General features: G+C 42.9%; 1 protein-coding gene across 1 annotated transcript; it reads left to right on the top strand.

Moving 5' to 3' along the window:
- Positions 1 to 317: 317 nt before the first annotated feature.
- Positions 318 to 18,345, top strand: JMJD7 (jumonji domain containing 7). Its single transcript, XM_061611347.1, has 8 exons — positions 318 to 623; positions 8,279 to 8,432; positions 9,100 to 9,353; positions 10,791 to 10,847; positions 12,851 to 12,946; positions 14,326 to 14,402; positions 15,244 to 15,403; positions 17,480 to 18,345. The coding sequence occupies exons 1-8, from the start codon at positions 545 to 547 to the stop codon at positions 17,566 to 17,568; spliced, it is 966 nt and encodes a 321-aa protein (XP_061467331.1). The 5' UTR covers positions 318 to 544; the 3' UTR covers positions 17,569 to 18,345.
- The last annotated feature ends 1,752 nt before the right edge of the window (positions 18,346 to 20,097 follow it).

Below are 20,097 nucleotides of genomic sequence, written 5' to 3'. Positions count from 1 at the left end.
CAATTTGTCTGCATAGTTTGTCTTAGTACAGTACCTACTTTCGAATTTTCATGTTTGCCGCCCTGAGTTCCTTTGGGAGACAGGGCGGGAGAGAAATTGAATAAATAAAAATAAACACTTGATTTTTGTAAGCTTCCTTAAGAGCCCTTTTCGTATAAGTGCTTAAATAAAACAGGCAGAGCGGAAACCAAGCCTGAGTACAACCGCAGACCTCTGAGCACACTGCAGCACCGTTTGCTTCAGTGGGCCTTAAAGTGGCATCAGAATAAATTATTATCATTAATGAACACCGTTGGTGGAGCTGTATCCCGGGGGCGGGGAGAGCGGGAACGAGAGAAGCTCATCTTTAGAAAGGCGGAGCGCCATCTCGGTCTCTCCTCGCCCTGCCCTGCCCCCGTCCCGCGCTGCACGAAGCCGATGGGGAAAGAGACGCTCTAGGGTCGGCTTGGCTTGGGTAGCGGGAGAAGGGTGGAGCGTGAGCTCTGCTCGGACAAACTCAACCCCCGTTCATGGTTGCACCTGTAGACGCTGCTGCAGTTACTCTATGGCAGAGGCCGACACGGAAGGGGAGGCGCTGCGGGCAGCGAGGCGCTGTCTGATGGGTTTCCCGGCCGAGGCAAGGGGTGAGCGCGACGGAAAGAAATGCCTTTGCTCTCCACAGGGGCGGGCTTTGAGGCTGGCGCCGCAGTTCAGGGAGGGAGCGGGTTCACTTAAATGCGAAGGCGAAGTTGAACTACGTTTGTTTCCTTTCGTATCCTCTTTGGGGCAGCGTAAATGTTACTGCACTGATAGAATTTCCTTCTGTCTAAGAGCGACGGGCGGTTCCACATCAGTATTAGTTTTTAATGTGGGTTGTTTGCGCTCCTTAATGCGTACCAGAGGTGTAGTGGTCCGGGTTTTGGGGTGGTGGTGGAGCAGGGTCCCTATGTTTCCAGCATCCCATGTGCCAAGCAGCATGAAAGGGGAGTGTGTTAGCCGCTGGCAAGAGTCTTCTAACTGCTTCCTTGTCCTTTCCTGCTGATTGAAAGCAATCAGAGTGAAAGGAGGTGAGTCAGCCACAGGTAATATTCTTTTTATTTTATTTATTTGTTATTTGATTTATATCCCACCCTTCCTCCCAGCAGGAGCCCAGAGCAGCAAAAAAAAAAAAAAAGCACTAAAAACACTTTAAAGCATCATAAAAACAGACTTTAAAATACATTGAAACAAAACATCTTTAAAAACATTTTTTTAAAAGCTTTGAAGACACCTTAAAAAAAGGTTAAAAACATATTGCTTTTTAAAAAAGGTTTTAAAAACACATTAAAAAACAATTCCAACAGAGATGCAGACTGGGATAAGGTCTCAACTTAAAAGTCTTGTTGAAAGAGGAAGGTCTCCAGTAGGCGCTGGAAAGATAACAGAGATGGCTTCTGTCTAATATTTAAGGGTAGGGAATTCCACCGGGTAGGTGGAAGGGAAGGTAGGCCGGCCTACCCTTTTCAGTAGCTAACTTTCCTTTCATGTTTATTAGTTCCTAAAGATGTCTGTTGTTGTGGGAGAAAGCATTAAGAAGGATCTCATTCTCAACCCCACAGAAAAAAGGGGGGGCGGCGGCTGTGACTATCATGAAGTGTGACTGCACTTCTCAATTTGCCAGTATGTTACTGATACATGCACACTATGCATCTAAAGCACATGTCTTACCCTGGGAACTGTAGTGTGCTAGGAACTGTAGCTCTGTGAGGGGCAAACTACAGTTCCCAGGATTATTTGGGGAACTCATGTGCTTTAGATGTATGGTGTGCTTAAGAGGTGCATTGATTTCTCATGCCTCCCAGAGCTCAGTTCCCACAGCTCCCCTCTAGCTGCATTTTTCTGCCCATTCTCAAGGTGGTGTATTCTGGACCTGGGAAAATGTATTTTCTCCCCTACTCATTTCTTACTGCTGTGCAGATTGTTGTGAGAAATATGGGTGCTTTTATGACCAGGAGCACCTCAACCCCTTTACTGGGCAAACCTGCACTAGTCAGGAAAGGGCCGTTGCTCAGTAGTAGAGTACATGCTCTGCATGCAAAAGGTCCCAGTTTCAATTCCTGCCATCGCCAGTAGGGCTGAGACTGTCCCCTGCCTGAAGCCCCGGAGAGCCACTGTCAGCCAGTGTGTAGACAGTATTGAACCAGATGGCCTGATTCCATATAAGGCAGCTTCTTATTTATTTATTTAAAATATTTCTCTCCCGCCTTTCTACCCTATAATAGGGCACTCAGGGTGGCTTACAAAAACAAAATCAAACATGTACATAATAAAATTGTAAACAATAAAATCACAAAAACATTAAAATAAAATACATAAACTACAATACACGTGCACATATATATACATATATATATAGGGAGTGATACTAAAGGGGACTACAAGGGTAACATTTAACGCAGAAGGCATAAAATCAGTGCCAGGCGTTACCTTCAGTCCCCCCCAAAGGCTCTCTGGAACAAGATCGTTTTCAGAAGTCTCCGGAAAACCATCAGGGAGGGAGCAGAATGGACTTCTTGGGGTAGGGTGTTCCAAAGCTTGGGGGCCACAGCTGAAAAAGCTCTCTCCTGTGTGCCTGTCAGTCTAACGTCTTTCACTCCAGGCACGCAGAGACCAGAGGCAGATGATCTTAAATCCCGGGCAGGTACATATGGGCGTAAGTGGTCCCTCAGGTACAGTGGTCCAAGGCTGTTTAGGGCTTTAAAGGTCAGAACCAGAACTTTGAATTTGGACTGGAAACAAATTGGGAACCAGTGGAGTCGATAAAGCACTGGGGTGATATGCTCCCTGTGCTGTGCTCCAGTTAACATTCTGGCTGCTGCATTTTGAACCAACTGTAATTTCCGAACCGTTTTCAAAGGCAGCCCCACATAGAGTGCGTTACAGTAATCAAGCCTCGATGTCACCAATGCATGTGTCACTGTGGCCAAGTCAACTGCCTCCAGGAACGGATGCAGCTGGTAGACCAGTTTGAGCTGGCCATAAGCACTCCTGGCTACCACAGCCACCTGATATTCAAGCAGCAGGGCAGAATCCAGGAGGACTCCCAAACTGCGGACCTGCTTCTTCAAGGGGAGTGCAACCCCATCCAGAACAGGTTGCAACCCCGTCCCTGGTGCAGTTTTTCCCTTGACCAGCAGTACTTCCTTCTTGTCTGGATTAAGTTTCAGTTTGTTAGCCCACATCCAGCCCTTCACAGCCTCCAGGCACCGGTTTAGGATGAGCACTCCCTCCCTGCAATCAGGTGGTAGGGAGATATAGAGCTGAATGTCATCAGCATATAGAGCTGAGTGTCATCTTATGTGTTCATATGTATGATATCAACCTGAAACTTCTCTCCCACTCATCCTCTTAGACAGTTTTTAAACATCGTGCATTGCTAGTAACAGGTCCCTGCTAAATATGCAAGCAGCAAATACATGTATATGCAGTATCAGTTCTAGATTGTGGCTGGTCTTTGGGCAAAATGCCCTCAGTGGGGCTTTCTTCCTGGCGGACCTACGTCCAGTGCTACTATTACTATTGCTGCCTGTTGCTCAGGAGCCAATCTGCATAGCCATCCAGAGAGAGGAGAGGGAAGTTACTACTCATTACTCTTGCGCCTTCCACTGCTTCCTTCATGAGAGTAAATAAACAGGCACCAGAGGGGTTAGCAGTGGGGCATGGATCTCAGCAAGTGCCTGTCGATGCCAATGTCTGATGTGTTTATATTGGGCAAGGTCATTGAGAGAGTGGTGGCAAATCAGTTGCAGACACACTTGGATGAAACGGATTATCTAGATCCATACCAATCGGGTTTCAGGACTGGACATGGAACTGAAACAGCCTTGGTCGCTCTGGTTGATGATATGAGGAGGGCACTAGATAGGGGAGAATTCACCTTCCTTGTCCTCCTGGATCTCTCAGCGGCTTTTGATACCGTTGACCACGGTGTCCTTTTAGATCGCCTGGAGAGTTTGGGATTGGGAGGCACGGTTTTACGGTGGTTCCAATCCTTTCTCTCTGATAGGCGCCAACAGGTAGCATTGGGTGATGAGGTTTCAGACCCTTGGCCTCTCAATTGTGGTGTGCCACAGGGTTCTATCCTCTCTCCCATGCTATTTAACATCTATGTAAAGCCGCTGGGAGAGATCATCAGGAGATTTGGGCTGCAGTGTCACCAATATGCGGATGACACTCAGCTCTATCTCTCATTTAAATCTTCACCAGAGAGGGCTGTGGAGACCATGTCCAAGTGCCTGGAATCCGTGAGTGGATGGATGGGCAGGAACAGGTTGAAGTTGAACCCTGATAAGACCGAGGTACTACTTGTGGGAGACAAGGGAGGGTTAGGAGATGTTGACCTGGTGTTTGGTGGGGTGAAGTTGCCCCTACAGGACCAGGTCCGCAGCCTCGGGGTTGTTCTTGATTCCAAGCTGTCCATGGAGGCTCAGATTTCGGCTGTGAGCCGGGCAGCTTGGTATCAATTACACCTTATACGTAGGCTGCAACCCTACCTCCCTGTTCAACAGCTCCCGCTCGTGGTGCATGCCCTGGTCACCTCTCGATTGGACTACTGTAATGCGCTGTACGTGGGGTTACCCTTGAAAACGACCCGGAAATTACAACTTATACAGAATGCAGCGGCGCGCTTGCTTACCAACAGCCGCCGACGGGACCACATCACGCCAGTGTTATTTGATCTACACTGGCTGCCGGTTGTTTTCCGGGCCCGATTCAAGGTGTTGGTTTTAACCTTTAAAACCCTGTACAGTTTCGGCCCAGCTTACCTGAAAGAGCTCCTCCACCGCCACCAATGATGCCGCCCAACTAGATCAGCCACACAAGGCCTTCTCTCAATCCCACCAACCAAAACAGCTAGGTTGGTGGGTACTAGGGAGAGAGCCTTCTCTGTGGTGGCCCCCACTCTCTGGAACTCCCTCCCATGCCCCTTCCCTAGATGTATTCCGCAAGGCCCTAAAGACGTGGCTATTCCAACAAGCCTTCGAGGTCCTTGGGATGGGTAAATCGTCATGAGTCTGTCATCTATCGTATGTTGTTAATATAATTGCTTTTATATGTATTGATGACTGTCCAGTATTTCTATCTATTGTTATTAATGTGATTGCATCTGATATTAATTGTATTTTATCTTTTTTAATGTACGTCTCCTAGAGTGGCTAATTGCCAGATAGGCGACAAACAAATTAAATATTATTATATTATTATATTATATGCCTTGTGTTTATATTATATGCCTTGTGTTTATATTAATCACAGGATATGTTGTTGTATGCATCTATACATACTCACTGCTCACGGTGAGACTGCTCACTGGGGCAGGGTATCACCAACATATTACCCCACTGCTGAAAGAATCGCACTGGCTGCCCATTTCCTACTGGGCCAAGTTCAAGGTTCTAGTTTTGGTGTACAAAGCCCTTTACAGGTTGGGACCAGGATACCTGAAAGACCTTCTTACCCCTTATATGCCCAGTCGATCACTGCGCTCTGCAGGTGAGGGCCTCCTGCAGATACCATCTTACCAGGAGGTTCGTTCTGCACAGTATAGGAAACGGACCTTTAGTGTGGCAGCTCCTACCCTGTGGAATTCCTTCCCTTTGAATATTAGGCAGGCGCCATCTCTGCTATCTTTTCGGCGCCTTTTAAAGACTTTCCTCTTTCAACAAGCCTTTTAGGTTGAGACCTATCCCGGTCTGCATCTGTGTTAGAATTGCTTAATATGTTTTTTAATAATGTTTTTAACCCTTTTTTAAAGTTGTTTTTTTAAAATGTTTTTAACGCTGTTTTGTTTTAATGTATTTTAAGATATGTTTTTATGATGTTTAAAAGTGTTTTTAGTGCTTTGTTTGCCGCCCTGGGCTCCTGCTGGGAGGAAGGGCAGGATACAAATTAAGTAATAAATAAATAAATGTTGTATGCATCTATATGTAACATATCGTGTCTCACATGGAGGAGCCTTTCAGTTCAGGGGCTGAGTATGCCTACAGTTTCTTTTCTCTGCCCTGTGAATGCCTGTGCCGATATATTAAATACGCCCTTGATGCCAGGTTCATAATTATTGGATATATCATATGCATGCATGTTACGACTAATTGCCCAAACAGACTGAATCTGAGCTGAACACATTTCTAGGTAGACGTATCAACAAGCCTTGCCTTACCAACATTTTGAAAAGTGGAGCATATTAGAAGCCCCAATTTTGTGACTCAAGCTAAGGTGCAGGCTAAGAAGGTTATGAAGAGCCCTGCTGGATCAAACTAAAGGCTGATAAGTCCAGCATCCTGTTGCTCACAGTGACCAACCAGAGGCCTCCGGGAAGCCCAAAAGCAGGATATGAGTGCAGTAGCCCTGTCCTGCTGCTGTTCTTCAGTGACCAGTATTCAGAGGCATGCTGCCTGATCTCGGGTAGCATATAGCCATCATGTGCAGTAGCTATTGGTAGCCTTATCTTACATGAATTTATCTAATTCTCTTTATAGCCATCTAAGGTTATGTTGGCAAATGATCAGCTTTATATTGTATTATGACTGATCCATATGTAATGAAGCTGTCCAGAATTTCTCAGCCACTCTGTGTCATTGGCAAATACTTTCACAGAATGACCACACATTTAGTGAATGTGGGTGCGGGGAACAGATTTGCATTGGCGGGCTCAGTACCTGATTGTGGGTCCATTCAGCTGAAGGTGGGCATAGAATCCTAAGTGCTGATAGTTGCATGTGGATCAGGGACCCTGCCTTGTACAGGATTCCTCATTGCACAGATGGAGCCTGTGTGCTCAGAGCTCTGCACACATCTTCAGAATGTGTAGGAGTGTGATTCTACTCTTCCATCCATGTAGTTGTTGAAAAGTGTGAAGAATCCTTACCTTCTCTGCTTTGTATGAATCAGTGACACATGAGTGAACAGTAGAGCCAATTGGCATATAGTTTCTTACTTAAATTGTATAATTGTTCAATATGTAGGGTTAGAGACCTCTGCAGATTGAAGATTCTTGAATGTGATGCACCTAGATCTTTTAAACTGAACTCGTGTCTTTCATGAACCTGAAGATACTGGAGCTGGTGCCTACAAAACCAGTTAAGGCAGACGATTCAAACTTAGTCACAGCAAACCTCATTATTTTGTTGGGCCTTAAGTTGCAAAACATGCCCAATTCCAGGCCTTCCTAGATATAGCATAGATATAACATAGCTCAGTGTAGAGAAGCAGGATCTGCACTGTGAAGACATCTGCTGTCCTCCCTTTCCCAGGAGAGAGGGTTAACAGGAAGATAAGATTGCTTAACGTAATTAATTACCCCTGAATACACTAAGTACCCTGTTATAACGGCTACACCGCCCCGGCATTCTTTTTGTGCACAAGTGGATACTAGATTTTTATCCGTAGAGTATTGTAGAAGTAAAGAATGGTAGTTATTTGAAGTTGTCTAATAGAGGGAGAAAAGGATGTGATCTTGTATATGGTGTCAGGGGAATAAAAGAAGTGCTGTCTGTGGTTGAGCTGGTACATGTGTTACAATCATGCAGGGATCACTAGAAATGGCCTCTGCGTGACCATGTTGGTCATGGTGTATAGTGCTGACCTTGATGTAGTTTTGAGTGCTGATATTCAGAGTTTCCATGCTAATTTCACCTGCCTTCCAGATGCGATAGTGATAGCATGGATATTTCCTTGCTAGGTATTAGAATGGCATGTCTTGTTATAGTAAGATATGGTAGTAAGTAATCATTGGAAGTCATTTTCAGTGGTCTGGGTGTGCTCTGGTTCTAAGCTGAGCAAGAGTGCAGGACCCTAATACTTATAAGAAGCTTATATTTGCCCTAGTAACTACCTGAACCTCCTTAGGGAAAGCTGACTATGGTTTAAAGGTGAACACGTAGCATGCTAGTGCACAGGGCTAAAATTGTGGCAGCTTCACTCCTCCCTTGCTCCTGCTGCTGACAGGAACTCAGCCATGGCTTGGCTTAGAGTTACATCTGTTTCTCTCCAAACAAACCATGAGGTTCTTCTTGGCTTATGACTTATGGTTTGCTTTAAAGGAAACAAGCCACGATGTAACTCTAAGCCAAACCATGGCTAAGCTCTCAGCAGCATAGAAGCAACTGGAGTGGGGAAGGAGTGAAGCTCCCACAGGTTTAGTCTCATGTACACCAACCTGTTGTGCATTCACTTTTAGGCCATAGTTAAAATTAACTATGATATGTGAATGAGGTTACACGATTATTCACAGAAGTGTTCTTTTCTTTTGCCTGAACAGAGTTGTGTTTCACGGATTCTGTGCCATATCTTGATAGCCTTCCATCTCCCTTGGAATTCTATCGGGAATGGGTGTGTCCAAACAAACCATGTATAATTCGGAATGCATTCAACCATTGGCCAGCTCTGAAGAAGTGGACGTTAGCTTACCTCAGGTAGGAATCTACATGGCAGTCCCTCACTTCAAATGTAATGTTTGGAGCATGGACATAATGGAGATAATTTCCTGATGATGTTTCTTAATAAAAGAGTTTCCAGCAAACCTGAAGCTCTCCATGAGGTTACCAGCTTTGTGGAAGAAAATTTAGTCAAAACTATGGCGGCTGTTGTATATATTATTTGTGATGTTTATATCCTGCCCTTCCTCCCAAAGGAGCCCAAGGCAGCTGTAGTACCTGAGAGAATTATGACCAAGGGTGGGAAAGTATTTCTATTTCCTAGGCACCAGCATTAAGTCATTAGACACCAGGAGACATAAGAGAGAGAGATGGAGATGTTGGCCCATAAGAAAATAAGGCAAAATTCTCAGTTGGACAATGCCTTTATTAGGACCACCCAAAATGTCACAGAATAGGGAGCACGTTTTCAGGTTCTCCATAACTCTTCATCATACTTGATGTTACACAAAGCAAGAGGGTTGGTGGGAGGGGTATGATTTCATTAGAAGTCCAAAAATTAATCTGGATGTTGCAGCTACAAGGTTTGCATATAGACTCTATTTCATGATGGAAATCTATGACACTGTTGTGATTTCATTTTAAAGTTTTGCCCTAAGAGTCCATGTCTTGCACAGCAGTAAACCTCTGATGTATTTTGCTGCAGGGAAATCATGAGCTCCAAGTTGGTGAGTGTGGCAGTAACTCCAAATGGTTATGCTGATGCAGTTTATCAGGACTGGTTTGTTACGCCAGAAGAACGGCACATGCCTTTCAGTGCTTTCTTGGACATTGTGGAGAAAAAAGTAACTTCTCCAGGAGTGTTCTATGTGCAGAAACAGTGCTCGAACCTAACTGAAGAATTCCCTGAACTCATGGGTGATGTGGAGCCTGATATCCCTTGGATGAGTGAGGCAGTTGGTAAATATAAAATCATATTTTCATCTATGGCTTGCAGTGCTGCATAGTCCATTTAAATACTGTACTTAGAATTGTTTCAGTAATTTCAAGTTTTGTCTTTTCTGGTGTTCTCTTCCTTCCTTCCCCTCCTTAAAAGATGAATGCTACAACAGAAATTTGCATTCTGGCTTTGAAATGCTCCAGAATATTGCATTGTCCATGAATTTCTAGAGAGGGATGAATTGATGACTTTGTAATTGCGTGTGCAATTTCCATTCAAATGCTAAGCTATACAAATTCCAATCTGCAGTACTTATAGATTAACACCTGTGGAGGCCTCTGATCATTTGTGGTGGATGGAAGGGAGGAAGGAGACTTTCTATTCTCCACCAGCAGTTGCGACTGTTACAGCAGCAAACTTGCTTAAAACAGAAGGTTCCAGTGGGTTCTTCTTGGAGTTGGGTGTATGAAAATAACTCTCATAGGGGCTAGTAGTGGCCCCTGGGGCAATTCTGTTTAAACTGGGGAATCCTGAATGGGTTGCCTCATGGTACAGACAGGATTCTGAAGACCATTTGTTTTTATCTATTTTATTAATAATAAAGGATGTTTAAGGGAATTTGTGGCACACCATTTGCTCCCTATAATACGTGAGCACTCGTGGCATGGTCAGCTACACTGTCTGCAACTATCTGCAATCCCTAAATATATTCAGCTGTCCCCTTGTGTTCGTGTGCCAGCCCCTAATGTTGGAATAAACCCAGTAGCTTCAGACTAATGCCCATCTTAAGCTTATGGGATAGTGAAGGGGAACTAGGTTTGGGGGTATAGTGGGCATTTGATTTTATTGTTTAGATTTCTGTCCTGCCGTTCAGGGTATCTACCCTCACAAGGCAGCTCACATACGCAGTAGTAGAACACAATAAAAAAAACAGTGAAAAAAGTTCCACATTATTAAAATAACATTTTTGTGTGTGGGCAAGGATAAAACATTTCTGCTTATCCAGATACCCCTATACAGGATTATTTACATGGCAAGGTAGTACAAAATCAAGATACAGACACAAATATCTCAAAATGATTAGGCCTGTGCTTCATTGATGAAGGTGTAATTAGTGTTTTTAATCAAGGATTCCTTAAAAACCAAATGTCTGTTCTTCAGATAGTGTCTTAAGGGTGATCACTATATACACAGAAACCTTGCTTCAGCCTAACACACCTCTTTGGGATGTTAAAAGTGAAGCCAGACATGGATTAATATAATTGTTCCCTGCTATCTGCTTTCATTGTCAGTACTAACCCATTCATTGTGTACATGAGCTATGTCCTTCCATCTTTGTTAAGAAAGGATTATAATACATTGACTGGGCAAAAAGTTCTTCATCTGGGGGATCTTTCAGCACAAGACAATGCAAAATTATTTTTATCAGATTTATTACTAGTTTTCTTTTCATTTAGGAAAGAAGCCTGATGCTGTTAATTTCTGGCTGGGAGAATCTGCGGCAGTGACATCTTGTATGTACCGTGAACTAATAACTAAAATTATTGGCTTTAAGGTCAAGGATGGGCAGAGATATCCCTTTAGAAAACATGAAATGTCTTCTTAACATAATCATCTTAATTGAATTTCCTTGAAGACTGAGGTCTAGGGCTTTTTGCTGTCTGTAATTTCTGCACATCGCTTATTTGTTTCCCACATGAATCTTCATATGGCTAGGTTGAGTGCCAGCTTGTCAGTTTGAGACATTTTAAGCAGAGTTTGAAAACTCTAAAGCCTAAAATTTGATACTGGTATATTAGGTGTTCAAGTAAAACCTAGTGCAAGTATACAAATTGTGCAGATTCTTACAGATTTCATACTGTTATGAGTATTTTCTAGCTCTATGTATATTCACTAATAGGCAAAAAACCTTGCAGTTTAAGAACATACCTATACCCAACAGATATTTCTATCAAACTTTAAAAAGCAGGGAAATTGAGCAGCTATAGTGAATGCACCAGGGGAGCAGGAGACCTGACCTTCTCTCTGAGATATTGTACTGCCCTACAAATTTGTCAAAATGCAAACACAATTTGGGTTGGTCTTTCACAGTCCAATCCACTTTCTGTGTAGCTTGGAAGAATTTGGTAGCATCTGCCTCTAAGCCTGTGGTGATCATTTGATTTGATCATTTGCATGCTTATTGAGTTCAGTGGGATTTACTCCTGTGCAGTCATGCTTAAGATAGGTAAAACTGACCATGGGGGGGAGGGGAGGGGAGGGGGAGAAGGGGGAAGGCGGGGATTGAAAGAGGATGGGGAGGGGGAAGGAGGGGATTGGAAGGGGATGGAGAGGGGGAAGGAGGGGCAAAGGAAGGGGAGGGAAGAGGCAAGAGGAAGGGGAGGGAAGGGAGGAGGAGGGGAGGGCAGGTTTGATCATTTGCATGCTTTCTGAGTTCAGTGCGATTTACTCCTGTGCAGTCATACTTAGGATAGGTGAAACTGACCTGAAGGAGGGGCAAGGAGGGGAGGAGGAGGGGAGGAAGGGGAGGGGGAAGGGAGGAGATTGGATGGGTGGGCACTGGGCAGAGGAGAAGCCCCTTTCCTTTCCATTGTGAACAGTATCATTCTTTTTCAGGGTTTCCTCCACCTTTTTATTCTACAGCAGGCACATGGAGTCTCCCATCCAAATTTAAACCACAGCTATCACTGGCCACATCCAGACCTTTATTTCACTTTAAACAGTCATAGCTTCCCCCAAAGAACCGTGGGAAGTGTAGTTAGTGAAGGGTCCTGAGAGTTGCTAGGAGACAGAGCTGCAATTAGAGGTGAACTGTTAAACCACTCTGGCAGCTGGAGCTCTGTCGGGGAATAGGAGTCTCCTCTCAGCACCTTTCACAAACTACACTTCCCAGGATTCTTTGGGGGAAGACATGACTGTCTCAAGTGAAATCAAATTCTGGTGTGGGTGTGGCCCCCTGATTAGGAAAGCCAAGTAGCTGTGAGTCTGGCTTTTAGAACACTGACAGTTGGTTCTTACTGAGCATGCTTGGGCTTATCATTGAGTTCAATGCTACATTTCTTAAATTAATTAAAGGTCGGCCAGGCATTCTTTTAACTTTTAAACTGCAGAAGATGAAGGTCGGAGTATGGGGCAAGGTCGGTAATAGGATTACAGGTACTCTGTGAACATGGCTGACTTTTAATTAATTTCAACAGATTATGAGAACTCTGACAAAAAATGTTGAAAAGGGGTCTGGTTCCCCCCCCCCTTTTCACACTTTGATTCTCAATTCTCTCTGACTGTTTTCTGTATCACCATGAAAAATTAGAGGGTTGTTCAGCAAGCATTTCAGAGTTCAGGACTAGTAAGTTTTTGTTTTGAAATGAGCTTATGAGAAGCATCAGATTGGCATGGGGGGTATTTTCAATTTAACATTGCGGAATGCGAAAAATCCATACTGCCTATAGTATATAGCCACTCTTGTGGCTGTATAATTAGACAGAAGGAAACCTTTCATTTTTCCTTCCAATCTTAGTACACAAAGACCATTATGAAAACTTGTACTATGTGATCTCTGGAGCGAAACATTTTCTGCTGCATCCACCAAGTGACCGTCCCTTCATCCCATATGGTATGTGTTCCGAGAAGTAGAGTGTTGTGAACTGAGATGCATCGTATTGGTATTCTGGGAGGAATTAGAATCATGAGGATGAATTTATGCAGTATTTTAATATTTCCTTTATACCAAGGGTAGTGCAACTTTTTCACCCTAAGGGCCACATTCCTGTCCAGGCAACTTTCCAGGGGCCACATGGCAGTGATGGGCAGGGCCAGAGACAAAAGTGGGCAGAGCAATAAATCTAATTTTACCTTTGTGCAAGAGGCTAGTTTCTTCACACACCCATCTGTATCCTCTGTCCAGGCAAGCAAGGAACATTATCAGAGTTCAAGGACACATTCCAGCTAGGAAAGGCACTTAAGAAGGGTGTGAAATAAGCCCAGTGGAGAATGTGGTCTGACAAGAGAGGGTGCACCTGGAAAGGGGGTGAACCCTGAGGAAAGCCCCAAGGACTTTATAGAGGAAAGTATGGATGGCCACCCCATAGCATGAGTGCAACAATTGGCACTAGCAGCTGAGGGTTTGTGACACACCTAGGCAGGGAAGGAGGATATGACACAGGGTCAGGCCTGCATCCGTGCCTGCTTCTCTTTCATTGCACTGTTGCCTGATCCTTTGCTCAGTCTATTAGAACAAAACCATTCCAAGGCATGAGAGATTGCATGTGTCCTACTTTGAATTTGGTGACACACTTTCCAAAAATGTTCACCAGGCATCAAACTAGACATTACATGGGATGGCTGTGATTGGATCCATCCTTCTCCCCCTTTTTCTTACCTTAAAAGCAGCCGTTTGTGTGTGTGTGTGTGTGGGGCAATCTGAATCATTGCCATGGAGTCAGTTCAAAAAAAACACCCCATGAAGCTGCTAACAAGCAAAATTGTTATGCCTGTAAGTTTTCCACTCTTTGGCTAATAGCATCTTGGAGGAGGGGGAGTTTCGATAGGGCTGTGATATGGGAGCAACGGGTTAGACCAGCCTTTCCCAACTAGTGGGCCACCAGATGTTGTTGGACCACAACTCCCATCAGCCTCACCCAGCAGTGCCAATGGTCAGGAAAGATGGGAATTGTGGTCCAACACCATCTGGTGGCCCACTAGTTGGGAAAGGCTGGGTTAGACTCTACATTTGCTGTGGTCCCCAGCCCTCTCTCACCCCACCCCACCCCTAGCCATATGTGGCTGCTTCTTTAAAAAGGAAAAAGTGGGGAGTTCCAGCCATATTACGTCTAGTTTGCCTTCACGTTTTATGACAGATACTTACATTCAGAGCTAATTGCAGCTAAAATAAGTTCTACTCTTATAATTTTAGTCTATTTAATCCCTAAACATTGAAATTATTTAAGATATGCTTCCCTGGTCTTCTGACAACTTCCATACTTTGCATTCTAGAGATGTATCCACCAGCAACCTACCACATAGCAGAAGATGGGTCATTTGAGGTTGTGCATGAGAAAGTTGCAGAGAAGGTACTCATAGGTGTTAAAACTGGGGGAAATTGCTGTGAACAAATATCTTAAAAAATATGTGATGTGGCCTCTTCTGTTTTTTGGTTCAGGCTTCTGCATAATATGCCTAGAGTGTGATTTTCAGAATTGCTGTTCTTTTGCTTAAAATATTTGTATAGCCTCCTTCACAAAATTTGGTTTCAGGGTAGTTTATAAGTTGAAAAGTATAAAAATACAGCTGGCAAACATGGGAAGACATTCATATTCAATTTATTTTTTTATTTCCTTTAAAAATGTATATATTGATGTTTGTCAAGAGACTGCAGCATAACATGATATCCATACAATACAAAAATGAAAACTATTATATAAATAGAACTCATGATAGTTAGCTATACATAGTAACAGATACGAAGAGAATGCATAATAGGACATAATGAATACATATAAAGTGACAATGACAATTGCTTTAGTAATGAAAACTCATCACCAAAATGTCAAGTAAGGCTGTTTTTCAGTGGCTTATTATTATAGGTGTAGCAGTTTTTATGCATAGTAAATATGCATGTCAGTAAATGGTGGACCAGAATTTGCTCCCCTGCATGTAAAGAAAGAATACTTAACAGTATTTCTGTCACTAAAAACTCTCACACAATAGCTTTGGTTTTTGCTTAAGACAGCAGAGTGATGTTCTCCAAGGAGATGAAGAAAAAAATGGAATGTTGTTTACTTAAGAGTTGGGAGGAGAATACATTGCCATGTGTTTTATCACCCATTTGCCACCAAAAGAGGACATTTCTGGGGGCAGAGAGCATTTCTCTTGTTAAAAGCCTGTACATTTCATACCCTTTCATCCTAATAGGTGCCCTGGATTCCAGTAGATCCTTTAAATCCAGATCTAGAACGATTTCCAGAATATGCCCAGGCAAAGCCTTTGCGGTGCACTGTGAAATCAGGAGAGATGTTGTATCTCCCTTCCCTCTGGTTCCATCATGTTCAGCAGTCACATGGATGCATAGCAGGTGAGAAGAGTGATGCAAGCCAAAAGCATATTTTAATTTGTCATGGCTACAGCAACCAGACAGTCTCACCAAGGATGGTATTCATTGTTAGTCTACTCAGAGTAGACCCATCAAAGTTAACAGACATGACTAAATTATGTGCATTAATTTCAGTGGGTCTGCTCTGAGTAGGACTTAGTTGAATACCACCCCAAATTTCAAATGTCATGTTTGTCCTTCAAGCTGTTTTGATAACCTCACTCTGCTATCAATTGGATTTCTTCATCCATTTCTGGCCAAAATTAGCTACCTGTACATATAGGCTTGGATCTGAAGATCCTGTGGGCAGAATTCTGCTAGTAGAAGAGTGGGAGTGGTGGGTTGAAGAACCCTCTGGAGCAGCATGGGAGATTGTACAGGAAGGTAGAAGGGGAAATCGGTCAAAATGGCCTCTACCAGCAAGACCCTCCCCTGGATCAAAGGCCCTTCTGCAAATAGAAGGAGTCTTTGCATTCATGGAAAGACAAATCAGGATCTGAGCGATAGTGTTTGAGTAGATGAAGGCTTGAAGTGTTCCAAGACAACCTGGGACCTCAGGTGGAAAATTCAAATCCCCCGTTTTGCTTTTTCTGATTAACATGGCCCCCAATCCAACAATTTCTGTGAACTCAGGTAGAAGTTGCACAAGGGTACATTCATTTCAAACATGGCTTGCGCAGAAGAATTTCACAGTATATTTTATACTGTGGATCAAATCTGTTTCCTTGTTTTACTTTTAAAAATACAGAATTCAGTTCCCTTACAAAATGCACAAAGCTGATCAAGCATTGGCACCACCTTGTGGTATTTAGCTGAGAAGTGCAGCCTGGCAGTAATTAATCTTACTACTGTAATAGGGCCATCTGTTGATATAAAGATTTTGATTACTCAGCTCGTTTTTAATCTATTACTAAAGTCATAAAATATTTGCATATCATCTAAATGGCCATTTTAGAATACTAAAGAAATTGCAGAATAACATACATCTTAATAAAGGCTACCACTCATTGCTAGGACAGGGCATCTTTAGCATTTTCTTTTTTTCCTGTGCCCTATTAAAGTATTAGACTAGAGCCAAAATGACTTCTTAAAAATATGTCTTTCAGTCTCAGCCTGGCCAGTGGAAGCTGACCCTCACTGATTAATGGATTAAAACTACCAAATGAAATTAAAATACATGAGAATGAACATGAAGGGGATTGTTTATTCATTTATTAATATAGATTTTAATGATCAAAAGCATTTTACAGTGTTTATTTCATAAACCTGATATGCTAGGTTAGAGGCTTTTAAAATTTGTCATGGCTACAGCAACCAGACAGTCTCACCAAGGATGGTATCAGAAAATTCTTACACATCGATTTGCCTACCAAGCACTCTTGCTCATTTACAGAAAATGTCAGGATACATTGTAGGATGCATACTCAGTTTCATTTGGGGTTCCATTGTCCTGAGCTAATAGCTTGAGTGTGGCTAACACTCCATCATGCCTCCAGGATAACCGGGAACACAGCTTGAACACCAGTGGCAAGTCATCCGTATTGCCCTTTACAGATGGTAAACTGAGGCTAAAAAAATACCATGCTCAAGGCCACCCAGCAACAGCATAGCTGATCAGTGACTTGAATCCAGGTCCATGTCTAACACTATGACCCTTGGATGCCTTTAAACCTTTTATGAGGACCAATTTCTATGTTATATTAGCAATATGGTAGCCATTCAGGGCATTTTAACCATGCCAGCAACATTCCTGTTTTTCAAGTGATCACAATAACATGGTTAAAATTGGTTGAACAGTATGGAAAGGCATTCAGACATACATAGCTCCATTGTCAAATGGTTACCATATTGCTACTGTATAATGTATTAATTGGTTCCGAATCTCTTGGGGCAAGTAATGTAAAAGATGATACCTACCAGTCGTATGTTGCACCTTTTGTTTTGAGCTGCCATTCATTTACAAAGTGTACCCAAACCTAAAAATCATGTGGTAAGAAAACTACCAAAATCATTTTTTCCAAAGGTAGATAACTTGTGCTGTTTTCTTTTTCCCCTTAGTGAATTATTGGTACGATATGGAATATGATCTTAAATACTCTTATTATCAGCTGCTGGATTCTCTCACAAAAGCTGTAGTACTGAAGTAGCACACTCTTAGGATCTTGGAACAACTAACCTACAGATGTGGAACTATGACTGGAATTCTAATGGACACTATGTAAATGAACCGAATGTGAACAATTTAATATTGGCCTATCAGATAAAGTCAAAAGGCAGCTGTTTTGCTGTCAACAATTGTTTTGCTGTTGTCAAAGCTTAACATCATGTGAATATTCATGGGAAATGTGGGCCAAATTGCACCTTAAGTGACCTTTCAGATCTGTAGCAAATAGCTTTGTCTCATCAGCTCCCAAATCAAACTTTTGAGATGAACAAAATTACGTTCCTGGATGAAGCACATTATCAGGATCAATTTCAGTCAAGCTTTAGGATACTGTCTGGAACAGACACTACTTAGTTACTTTGCTGGAAAGTCTCTTTCTGGAGATGGACAGGGTCTTAACTTGCTCTTAGTACCATCTGATCATCTGTATGAATCTTCTGGGGTAGAGTATTGCAGTAATGTCTGCCAGCTCTGTGTTTCTTTATCATTAGATCTATGAGCAGCAGCCTTGTCTCTGAGTTTAGACCAGTAAAGGAATGGATGTGGGTTAATAAACTGAAGTTGAATCAAGATAGGACAGAGGTTATAATAGTTGGTTGATATTGAGTAAGGGGGAGTGGGTGTCTGTTCAAGATATGGTCAACTCCTGCAGTCACAGGTGTTTGCAGCAGCTACCAGGAGTGCTTTTTTAGTATTACTCATTTATCCAGAATGTGTCAACAATAACCTTTCCTGGAAAATAAAGACTGGATTGACTATTCCCATGCTCTCTGTGTAAATATGCCTTGTACACCCATGTGAAAACTTCAGCTAAAATGGAATTCAGCTGCTTACCTTCTAATGGAGGCAGACTAAAGGAAGCATTTCAATAATCTAGTGAATTTTCACTGACTTGTTATTATCTTTCAAGTACAATTCAAGATGCCAGTTATGTCCTATACAGTCCTCAGTGACTTGACTCCTAACATATTTTGGGGAATTCCTTCAAGAACAGAAGAGCTCTGCTGGCTCAGGCCACAGGTCAATCCAATTCAGCAACCTGTTTTCACAGTACCCAACTAAAGATACTTTGACCATTTTAACTTTACCATCCACAGTCATTTTCAGAATACCTCTTCCAGGTTCTGCATGTCAAGGCTGATGGAATTTCATACTTGGGGTCATATCTGTGGTGGGACCCCAGCTCTAGAACTTTATCTCCATAGGGAGGCCTATTTAAGCTGTTCTTCAAATAACGAGTATTTGGTGAGTATAAAGTAAGTATATGTTGACATGTGTGCGTTGTTGCGTGAAACAGCATACATTACGTTGAAGTTAAGTTGCTCAAGAAACTGCTCAGATGCATTAGATCAGGCTAAGAGTCTTTTATTAAGACATTACGGCTTAAGGCTTTAAGATCCCCCCCTCAGGAGAGAAGTTCTCAGTTCAGAGACATTACACAGAAGACAAGCCTCACAGTTCAGAGGCAATATTCAGAAGACACAACTTACAGACTCTGTTAGAACTTTTCCCAGTTGCTATCTCACATTACCATGACAACCGCTGACCTTGGCTGTCTGCTCTCACAGGCCAGGAGATAACACTGTTACTTCTCCAAACTTGCAGGCTTTATGGAAAACAACTAGAGACAGTAATGCCCATGGGTCACAGCCCAACAGTATAAAGGTGTATATTAAAGATTTGCAGCCCTGGATGGCAACCAATTCCCTTATTTAGAATTTGGAAAGGGTAAAGGGCCAGCAGCATTGGCTCTGCTCAGCTGACTTCCATATGAACTGAAATGCCAAATGGATCTTCAACCCCTTCTTCCACAGTGTGAATACCACTACCAATTTGGGTGGATCCCTACTCTCATTATGGCTTTCAGTTGTTTATTCCAAGAGAGTCAAAAGGCTCTCTGACTTCCTTTCCCAGAATATAAAGAGAAATTCTGAGTTTTCTGTTGATACTCTTTACTTCTGACTCCAATGTTTGAGCCAAAATATAGCCCCTGACCTGCTGAATGTGAATAGCAGCAGACTTGGACCTTATCCAGGTCTACTTTTGTTCCCACTAAGGAAGAGGGATTAAAGAGCCCTCTGTGATGTTTGAGTTTCTGAGGTGCATAATATGAGGGGTCCTTTGTAACTGGTGTTTATGCTTAGGTTGAGTCCCCAGGCTGTCACTTGCCTGTCTGTAGTGTAGGACAGTGATGGGAAACCTGCAGCCCTCGATGTGAGACTACAGCTTCCGCTTTCCCTGACCATTGATCATCGTGCCTGGAGCTAATGGAGCCTGAAGTTGAACAACATCTAAAGGACCACAGATTTCTCATATGCAGTGTAGGATATAGTTCTGCTTGCTTGTGTTTTATTACATACAACCTTGAGTCATAAATAAATCCCCCCCCCTAACCACACAAAAATTGCTAGGGGTCTTGGCCGATCACTTAAGGTAGCAGTTGTAATGCACTATGCTAGATGCCGTATGATTTTTAATCGTGTTTTTACAGACACACTGCAGACCTGAATGA

This window comes from Rhineura floridana, chromosome 2 (assembly GCF_030035675.1).
Source record: "Rhineura floridana isolate rRhiFlo1 chromosome 2, rRhiFlo1.hap2, whole genome shotgun sequence".
NCBI classification, from domain to species: Eukaryota; Metazoa; Chordata; class Lepidosauria; order Squamata; family Rhineuridae; genus Rhineura; species Rhineura floridana.
Note: the sequence above shows the minus strand (reverse complement) of the source record. Positions and strands in the feature narration are given on the sequence as shown.